Source organism: Chiroxiphia lanceolata, chromosome 3 (genome assembly GCF_009829145.1).
Source record: "Chiroxiphia lanceolata isolate bChiLan1 chromosome 3, bChiLan1.pri, whole genome shotgun sequence".
NCBI lineage: Eukaryota > Metazoa > Chordata > Aves > Passeriformes > Pipridae > Chiroxiphia > Chiroxiphia lanceolata.
Window position 1 is genome coordinate 111,074,909 of NC_045639.1, and position 9,759 is coordinate 111,084,667.

General features: G+C 41.6%; 1 protein-coding gene across 2 annotated transcripts in view; it reads left to right on the plus strand.

Annotated features, from left to right (window-relative positions):
* ADGRF5 (adhesion G protein-coupled receptor F5) overlaps positions 1-9,014 on the plus strand; it is a 42,637-nt gene extending 33,623 nt beyond the window's left edge. For both annotated transcript variants that reach the window (XM_032681811.1, XM_032681809.1), the window contains 6 exons: positions 60-239; positions 1,021-2,391; positions 3,358-3,399; positions 3,497-3,556; positions 6,883-6,967; positions 8,006-9,014. In XM_032681811.1, the coding sequence (XP_032537702.1) occupies positions 60-239; positions 1,021-2,391; positions 3,358-3,399; positions 3,497-3,556; positions 6,883-6,967; positions 8,006-8,085 (1,818 nt within the window). In that variant the 3' untranslated portion in view covers positions 8,086-9,014. The remainder of the gene's footprint in view (positions 1-59; positions 240-1,020; positions 2,392-3,357; positions 3,400-3,496; positions 3,557-6,882; positions 6,968-8,005) is intronic.
* The last annotated feature ends 745 nt before the right edge of the window (positions 9,015-9,759 follow it).

The window sequence follows — 9,759 nt, forward strand, 5'->3', positions numbered from 1 at the left end:
TCAGTGAGGCTAGAGAGACAAATTTCACATATGTGATGTACTGTTATCTTCTGTTCCAGTCCTTGGTCAACAGCCCTGAGTCAAAAGCAAAACTACCTAACTACCTTGCAGAGCTTAAGGAACAGATTGGAAAGGAGCTAAACACAATAAACAGTTCTCCTGCAAACTTAGGTGCAGTCGTTTCCATCCTGGATATGGTCTCCTCTATCCCGGCAGATGCAGACGAGCTCACTATTCAGGTAAGGTTTTATTTTAAGTCTTACCTACACTTACCAAGCCCTTTGACTCCTTTTGTCACAGGGAATGATGTTCTTCTTGAAGAAGTTTCACAATTAGTTAGGATCAGGAGCAGGAAAGGAAGGGAATGAGGTAAAATAACAGCAAAGATACAGAGGGGTTTATAAAAAGTCAAAATTATGAGGACAAGCAGCCTATGCTTGAAGGAGAGGCTACTGTGTGCTTAGCAACTAGAAATGTTCTAAGGACCCACAAAAGTCTCCAGCATTCTAAGACAGAGGTTAGGTTTAGATTATATATTAAATTCCAGGAACCAAGACCAAGCAAGGAAAAGAAATCGGATGTTACAACAAATGAATAACAAAAGAACTCTAAGAAATAATTGGGAACCTTGATCGTGAGGTACAGAGGAAAAGCACCGTTCTTCTGAACAGAAAAGTGCAAAGAGACTTGACAGTTTGTAGATGGAGGACCCTACATAAGAGAGACCAAGAAATCGAAGATAGCACAGAGGCTGAGAAAGAAGGGAAAGAAGGTTGGAGAAGAAAAAATACTAAGTAATATGTAGAAAGAAATAGTCATACAGATCTGCTTTTGGAAACCTTAACTTGAAAGCAGAGCATGCAGAGGGTTCACAACTAAAGGTTTCACATGTATTGAGCAAAATAAGAAAATGCTGGGCTTTTTCAAAAGGCAATTCTAGGACCATGCATAAATTACCATCAGAAACAACAATGATTTGTGTAGCATTTCAGTAACTACATTATTCTGTTGTTGTTCCAGAATTTCCTCTCCACGGTGGACTTAATTGTTGGTGATTCCACAATTGAAGCTTGGGAAGAGCTGAATAAAGAGAAGATGATAAAAAGTTCTTTGTTACTACAGTCAGTAGAAAACTTTTCCCTGCACCTCAGACCAGTTAATAACACCATCCCTTCTGTCTCTGCAAACACTGTACAGCTACAAGGCACAGTTATCCAAGAAAACAGCAACACAGGTTATAGTAAGGGCTTCCGCAGTACAGAAAACCTCACGGTTAATGTGCTCATTGGTGAAACCGAAATTCAAACTCTAACCCAAAATTCAACCATTGTCAGTGTGATGTACTCAAAACTTGGACATATTTTGCCCAGGAATGAGTCTGAATATGTGAACGGCTTATTGATAACAACAACTGTGAGCAGCAACAGAAGCCAGAAGTTTGAGGTTAATATGACATTTGCAAAGAAAAACTCATCTCTAAAGATGCCCAAATGTGTCTTTTGGAACTTCACACTCAACAAACATGGTGGGGACTGGGATACTCGTGGTTGCACACCCACAGAGTTAGAAGATTATGTCATTTGCTCCTGCAGTCACTTGACATCATTCTCCATTCTGATGTCACCTGATAAATCCTCCCAGCTAATCTTTGAAGATTATATTTCCTACGTTGGCCTGGCTATTTCGATCTTGAGCTTGGTGATCTGCATTATAATTGAATCCCTGGTCTGGAAATATGTGACAAACAACACAACCTCCTACATGCGCCACGTCTGTATAGTCAACATAGCTGCATCCCTCCTCATTGCTGACGTGTGGTTCATTGTCACTGCCTCCCTCAATGACCAAAACCAACAGCTGAGCAGAGATATCTGCGTCATGGCCACGTTCTTCATCCATTTATTCTACCTGTGTGTCTTTTTCTGGATGCTGAGCCTGGGCCTCATTCTTTTCTACAGACTGGTGTTCATCTTGCATAACACAAGTAAGACTGCTCAGAAAGCAGTGGCATTCTGCCTGGGATATGTGTGCCCCTTTGTCATTGCAGTCATCACCATCGCTGTCACACTGCCAAGGAACAGTTACACCAGAAAGGATGTCTGCTGGCTCAACTGGATGGACAGCAAAGCTCTCTTGGCCTTTGTCATACCTGCTTTGATCATTGTGGCCATGAATTTGTCCATCACCGCAGTTGTTATAATAAAAATACTGAGGCCAACTATTGGGGATAGGTCAAACAGGCAGGAGAGGAACTCTTTGTTTCAAATTGGCAAAAGTGTGGCCATCTTGACACCACTGTTAGGCCTCACCTGGGGGTTTGGCCTTGCCACCATCATCAAAAACAGTCATCGAGCTTTCCACATCCTCTTTGCTCTGCTCAATGCTTTGCAGGTGAGTTAGACATATTTTTGTTTCCTCTGTGATCATTTAATACAGTGACATTATTGCAGTGCTGTGCTTGGCAGGGCATAAAACCAGCTCAGAGGAAATGCTCAGATTTGCCTTACACATCCTTATTCCAAAAGGGCTCTTTGGGAAACCCATTCCAGGAATTCAGCAGTATTTCATATTCTCATCTGCCTTATCAGATGTGCCTTGTAGATAAAGCTGACCTAAAGATAACTTCCAACTTTGCCAGTAGCTTTGGGAAGATCTTAATTTCTGAAGTTCAGAAATAGCCCTATTATGTTCAAATGGGCAAGCTTGAGCATCTCTGATCTCATTTACAGTGCACCTGGAGGCATCATATTATGCTCTTTGCAGCTGTGGGTTCAACATAAACAACATAAAAGTCACCAAAAACAGTTGAGCATTACTAATAATAAAGAGAGGAACTAAGCAAAACACACATGATTGAGAGTTTTCTGTCCGTATGATTTTTACAACAACCTATTTAGGTGGCCAGTAGGATCCCAATACAGCAAGGTTTCTTGATGATAAAATAGTTATGTCTATTCTCTCTTTAAGAATGGCATCAAAACTGTGTGCTTCAAACCAGACTCACTGACCTTTTGCATTGTGAACCTGCTTTTTTACACTGTGAACCTGCTGGTTTGTCTGGGGAGAACAGGCAGGACATGTCTTCCATAAACAAAGGTTCCTTCTTCCAAATATATTTAGTGCAAAGAAACTATCTGTGTTACTTTGTAGACCAGGTGTACACAGAATTTAAATAGGCCAGGCCTGGTGAACTCCTACCACATCAGCAGTCCACTATGTAATATGAAGTTAGAAAAATGCCCTCTATCAAAGAGTTCAGAGTTTAAATAGTCACCATGGACAATGTTTGAGATAATTACGAGGTGCTGCAATTAAAGGTTGGTGTCATCAAACTGCATGTAATTATCTGTTTCCTAGGGATTATTCATTTTGGTGTTTGGGACTCTCTGGGACAAGAAGGTAAGGATTCAAACTATTTCCTAAATTACGTCAAAATACTGTTGGAATTTGAACAGATTTTCTGTATTTACTGATTGATTAATTTTTTAACAAATAGATACAAGAAGCCCTGCTGAAGAGGAATTCAACGTCCAAATGGAGTTCACAGCAATCAAAGGTTAGAACCTAGACCTAAGAATGTATTTCAGTTACTGCTGAATAGTCTAACGTTCTCCAAGTGTCTCTTAAGTCAAATGCACTTTCTATTTTGGATTCCTTATTAGAACTAGTCAGAGAAGACACTAACAACATAAATACAAGCATACACCTGTTTTTCAAAGTTCATTATTTTACCTATAATTGGTAAAAAATAAGAAGGAGGTTGGTGAACATTTGCTCTAAATTCCACAACAAAAAATATAAAATGTAACTGAAACTTTAGATAGTAAACAGAAAATTTATGTGTCTCTATTACTTATTCACAATGTGAGAGAAATGCAAAGGGGACTTCTTGGGTAAGATCCCCTTCACCTATGAGCAGGAGAGGATGGAGTTACTGTGACTTGAACTCATGAGACAAGGAGACAGGTTAGCCTCCCCTTTTTTCTGGGAACAGAAAACAGGAGGAAGTATGAATCTTTTGTCAAAGCATGTCTATGTGTTGCAAAGACTCATGTTTTAATGAGCAGATGATAGAATGTAAATGAATGTGCTTCTGGAAGATGAGAGACTTTGGTCCCACACCCTGCAAATTCCCGAGTTTAACACAAAATATTCAGTGCCTAAAAAAAAATAAATTAAAAAATGTTGCAAACAAGGACTGGATTCTTAAGGAAGATCCTGGAAGGCTTCTCTTCCATCCACATTGTTCCTCTGGCCCAGTGGCTCTTGCATTTCTCCCTGCGTTGAAGCACAGCTTGAACAGGCATCTGAAAATACCTCTGCTTGGGATAGACATTCACATTAAAGGGGGAAACCAGTTCCACTACCATCTTTACAAGAAAAATAAAGTTTACACAGTGCCTCAGGAAAATAACTGGCCACTCATCAAAGCAAGGTAAATTAGAGCAGGTTGCTTAGGACATTGTCCCATCAGGTTTTCAGCATCTCTAAAGCTGGAGAACACACTAACTCTTTTGACACAAAAACTGTGGTGTTTTGTCACCCTCAGCATAAAAAAATATTAATTTTTTTCTTATGATTGAGGGGAACTTCTTCCATTTCAGTTTGTACTGCAGAGGTCAAGACTCTGAGAAAAATGTCCCATAGCTGTTTGAAAAGGGTAAACTAAGGCTCAGTTGCTATAGGCTACTGGGCAACCTTGGAGCTGGACTGTCCTGTGCCACTCACATGTCCTTCCCTTCACACCTTCCAACTTTAGCAGCTCCTCGTTCCTCCCTCCATGTGTCCTTCACCACCACAGATCTCACAGAACCGTAGGTTTTTCATTCAAAATCACTAAAGAGAAGCTGAGCTGTTTAAGCCACAGGAAAATGCTGGCATGGGGACAACTTGGCTGGATGATCCTTGGATCCAACCAAGGGCAAATCTGCTTATGGCATTAAGCAACTACTACCCATTAGAAAGGATGGGGAATGGTCTCCCAGTGTGAGCAAAGGAGTAAAAGGCTTATACAGTGAGGCTTGACAAACTTTTCAAGCAGAATATTGCAGGCTGACCACACAGGGAGCTCATGTCCTAAGTGACCCAGGATGTGTCTTAGAGCCCGAGGAGAGGGCCAAGAGCTGAGGCTGTGGACAGATATTCACCTCACAAAGAGCTCTGCTGGTTGAGGACGTTTTGCCCTCAGAGTTGTTTGTTGTCCTCTTCTTACTGATGCCAAAGGTGCATTCATCTCCGCTTCTGCACAAAAGGAGCCACGTTCCCAGACACAGAATGTAGAAAAGTTTCAGCCAACAGGAATAAATTACCTTTATCTGAGATGGCTGCATGAGGATGGGTAAACTGCGTATTCTGACACAGAAATGCTTGTTTCCACTTGCACTTCTGCATTTACCAAAGATGCCAGGATGTGTAGGAATCACAGAATGGTTTGAGTTGGAAATGACTTTAAAGATCATCTGGTTCCAACACCCACCTCCTCCTCTCCCGCAATGGTGTTACCATCATTCTTATATGACAATAAAGCTTAATTTTATATTGGTATCTGAACAGGGTTTATTCAGAAGAGCCTGTACAGGTATTGCTAAAGGACTAGGAAGCCGACTTAAAAGCCAGGATAATTAAGAAGATGAGTATATAGGCTGAAAGGAGTTAAAGAGTCCATTAAGGTTGAACTGTCAGTTCAGAAGAGCAGCATTGGATCAAATCACTCCAGCTTCCACAGGAATCACAGAATGGCTGAAGTGGGAAATTACCTCCAGAGATCATCTAGTACCACCCTCCCACTCAGAGCATGGTCATCTAGAGCACAGAGCTCTGTCCAGTTGGGGTTTGAGTAGCTCCAAGGATGGAGACACCACAATCTCTCTCTGCAGCCTATGTTTGACCACACTCACAGTGGAAAAGTTTCCTCTTAACTGGGATTTCCAGTATTTCTGTTTGTTTCAATACCTCTTGTCCTTTCACTGGACACCAAGGAGAAAAGTCTGGCTCTGCCTTCACTCTGTTCCAGTCAGAGAGCCCCCAGCATGTCTTGGTATGTAGGTTTGTTCCTCCCCAGGGGCAGGAGGAGTTTGCATTTCCCTCTGCTGGACTTCATAGGATTCCTGTCATCTTATTTCTCCAGCCTGTTGAGGTCTGATAATTAACAAATAAAACAATAGTAAAGTCTTTTGTCGAACTTTTTATACTTGATTCATTTACCTTTTGCCTCTACCACCTTATGATATATGTGACAATACACAACACTGCCTCAATTCCCCACCATGGTACAACTAACAAATGAGGAGGGACCGAACAGAAAAAGATGTGTTTTCCGTGCCTTTTTTTTAACACAACTTTTGGAAGAATCTAATTAAATTCTCAAACCACTCCAGAACTGAAAAAGAAACTTCATTTTAGCAGCAAAAAGTTCCTTTCTTCCTTCCCATCAGGACTGCAGTGAGTTGTGTTCTAATGCCCTCTAGTGTGTCAAATTAAACTTGCCTCGGATTATCTCAGGCTATTGGCCATCAAGGACAATCCCCATTCACATAAATCTTAGCTTTTCTGTTTATCTTAATGGCTATACTGCCTCAGATGAGGGACCAGAACCCTGTACTACCTGATATAGCTCTGGAGCCTAAGCTGTCTTCCCTGGCCAAAAGTTAGAGACAAGCTATTTGTGTCCTGTAGTTTCTTTTAAAGTTGATCTCCTTCATCACCACCATAAACACACAAATGTGTGACCTTGATGCCTCACAAACATCTAACTTGGCCCTCTGTGAATTGCTTGCTTGTACTACTGAGCAACAGTTTACTGGAACCTTTTATTTTTCTGCCTCAAATGCAGCTACAAAAAAGTTCTAGGCTTTTGACAAAGAACAATTTTCTCTCTTACAGTCATCCTCCCTGATCCTGGTGACACCAATGCTTGCTATGAGCTACCCATTTTCAAGAACCTTTAACAACTTATGTGGGAAAACAGGTATGTGACAATAAACCTCCCTTACTGAAGCACAGACAAGGGGCTTTGCCTGTGTTCTCATTGTCAGAGTCTGTCTGTCCTGATATCTATCAGCCTGTTTGTCTCTCCATGCATCTATAAATGGTATTTAATCTTCTAATGCAAAGGAGCTGTAAGAAGTCAATTGTAGCTTAATGATAGCAGTATAATTGTCTGTCTCTGAAACAGATGGCATGTTTCACCAATTCTAAAACCCACTAACTGAGCTTTGTTTTGATCTTAATAAGATTGTGACACAGTTCATTTATTATTCATATACTCTTCACCACCCTAAAGTTGTACCTCTGCAAAGGCTCTCTGGCTGTCATTTTATGGACATCACCATTTCAGTTATGACTTTATTTTGCAAAAAGCATTGCTGGAAATATAATTTCATTCCTAAGTGGGTAGTCTTTGCAACCAAACATTGTCCAGAGAAGACGGTGAGATAAGGTCAAAGCAGGATAAGAAGGAGTTTACTGTAGACAAGCATGTGCTTTTTAAAAGCCCGTTTATTAGTCAGATAATGGAACAAGGAGACATGAGCACATTAGCCAGACACAGGAGCCTCCCACCAGAAGAATGAGACTTGCCCACAACTGTTTTCCATGCTTCTGCCACCTGAAACTCCCCTCTTCTACACTCTGCTCTCAGGCTCCATGCACTTGGGTCTTAGGTAGCCTTGTGCTCACAAGAGGAGTGAGCTGGGATTCATCTCAAGAGCCTGTGTTCTGGATGCATCCCCATGCTCAAGGAGGACCACTAAGTCCCTCCGTTTGTGTGAGTAAATCACTGTCCTATGACTTGAGTGGCCATCCAAGCTGACTTATCCTGGCTGTGTCACGAAACACGGTGAGTTCTGTGGTTGTTGGTATTGCTGTAATCCGGGCAGTGTCAGGGCTGCAGGGCAAATCGGAGCCACCTGGGTCATCAGCACAGGGGTAACTATCCCTACTTTACACTGCCAACATGTCCCAGGGTATCTGTCCTAATGTCTTATCACTGTGCTTTGTTTTACAGGAAAATACAGAGTATCTTCTTCGGAGCCATCCACCTCTTCCTCTGAAAACACTTCCAAGGCATATTCTTTGCTTAACTGAAGCACTGCAAATGCTAAATCACATAATTCTGAAAGGACCTTTGCCCTTTCCAAGACACACACAAAAAGTACCTGGGAGTCATGGAGAAGTGGACTGCTTCATTTTGACTGAACTGTGCCTTGGTGCATTCTTCTGGAACAATCATTTCTCATTTATGTGTAAGGCAGGGAAGCTGTGAGAGGTGGAATTTTACAGGGTCTACCAATCTCTCAGAAGAGATGACAAAGATTTGAAGGCCTTCAAGTGCAAGAAAGGACATTGGGAGTGATGAATTCTCAGCCCTTGAGCGGGTGCTTAGCACTATGCAGTACTGAGCCATGAATTGCAGTGCTATGCACAGCTGTTGTCCAGTGGTTTTGGTATTTCCCCTGTCAACCCTCTGAATGATCCCAAAGGCCTGTGGAGATACAGAAGTACCTCATAGCTTCTCTCCTGCCCTCATATTACAGCCTGGAAAGGCCATAGGGTATAGTGGTCTTCACCTTCTATTTAAGACTTTTCTGGAACCAAAAATTCCCAACTGAGAAGGTCCATTTCAGATCTTCACTTTTGACTGAGCTAAAGTGAAGACCGTGATGACTCCTGCGTGGTCTTCATTCGGATGGAACGTACTGAAAGCTGTATGTGGTATATTTTTGAAGAAAAGGAAACTTTATATCCTTAACAATATTTGTCCTGTATATTTCCCTTGATATGTAATGTGATAAGACAGAGATGGTTGCTGCCCTCCTACCACAGAGGGGACTGCATTTATTTAATGCATAGTAGTGTTAAGTCTGCAAGGAGTGTCTTGTGTAAAGTCTGTATGTTTGGGTATCCTCTCAGAGGAGAATCACACTTGGAGGGCTCAGAGAGTCAGCTCTGCAGTGAATATAAATCACTATGTGCCAGGCAGGATGAATGGTTTGATATAAATTATTGCTCTAACACTACATTTGTGGTACCAGTTATTTCCAAACCTTTATACCTTTAAAGGCAGGATTCCTGTCTTAAGCAGAGGGCCATAAGAGAGCCTGCAAAGTATCTATAACGCACACAAATGTACAAAATTTAATGTAAAATATGATAGATGGAATCATGAAGATTTAGATTTGAGGCCAGTTTCAAATACTGCTGTGAGGTGGTACAGCCCCATTTGGTTGTCAGGGAATCAAGCCTATATTTACCAATGGTGAACCTATTCCCAGAACTTTGGGATGAATCTGACAGAAGGTAATCCAATCTGTAATTATCTGTTGCCTGTTATGAGTCCAGCCAGTCAGGTGTGTTGCAAGAAAAATTGATTTCATTCCAAAGGCAGACTATTAACTTGCTGGTAATGCCTCAATTAAATGGATGGCTTGTCCCTATTCACAAGCTTGCTCTGAGCACCAGGATGAACCCAAGTGGAAAACAGCCCTCTGTGCACTACTACTGCCATGAAAGTGCATTTTGCTTTGACTGCCATCCCTTGTGACAGGTATCTGATAAGTACAAGAGTAGTGACACCCTCTGCGATTATTTGCTTTCTGAACTGCTTCAGACAAGAAGAAACTGCTTTTGAAGGAAGCCTGGGTATCCAAGTTTCAGGTGTGAAAACTGTTAGAGCCCTTGAAAGCAGAGATCTTAGGTCATACTAGATCAGTTACTTCCTGACATCTGCAGTTAGTTCAAGGGTGTTATTCACCTTATTCA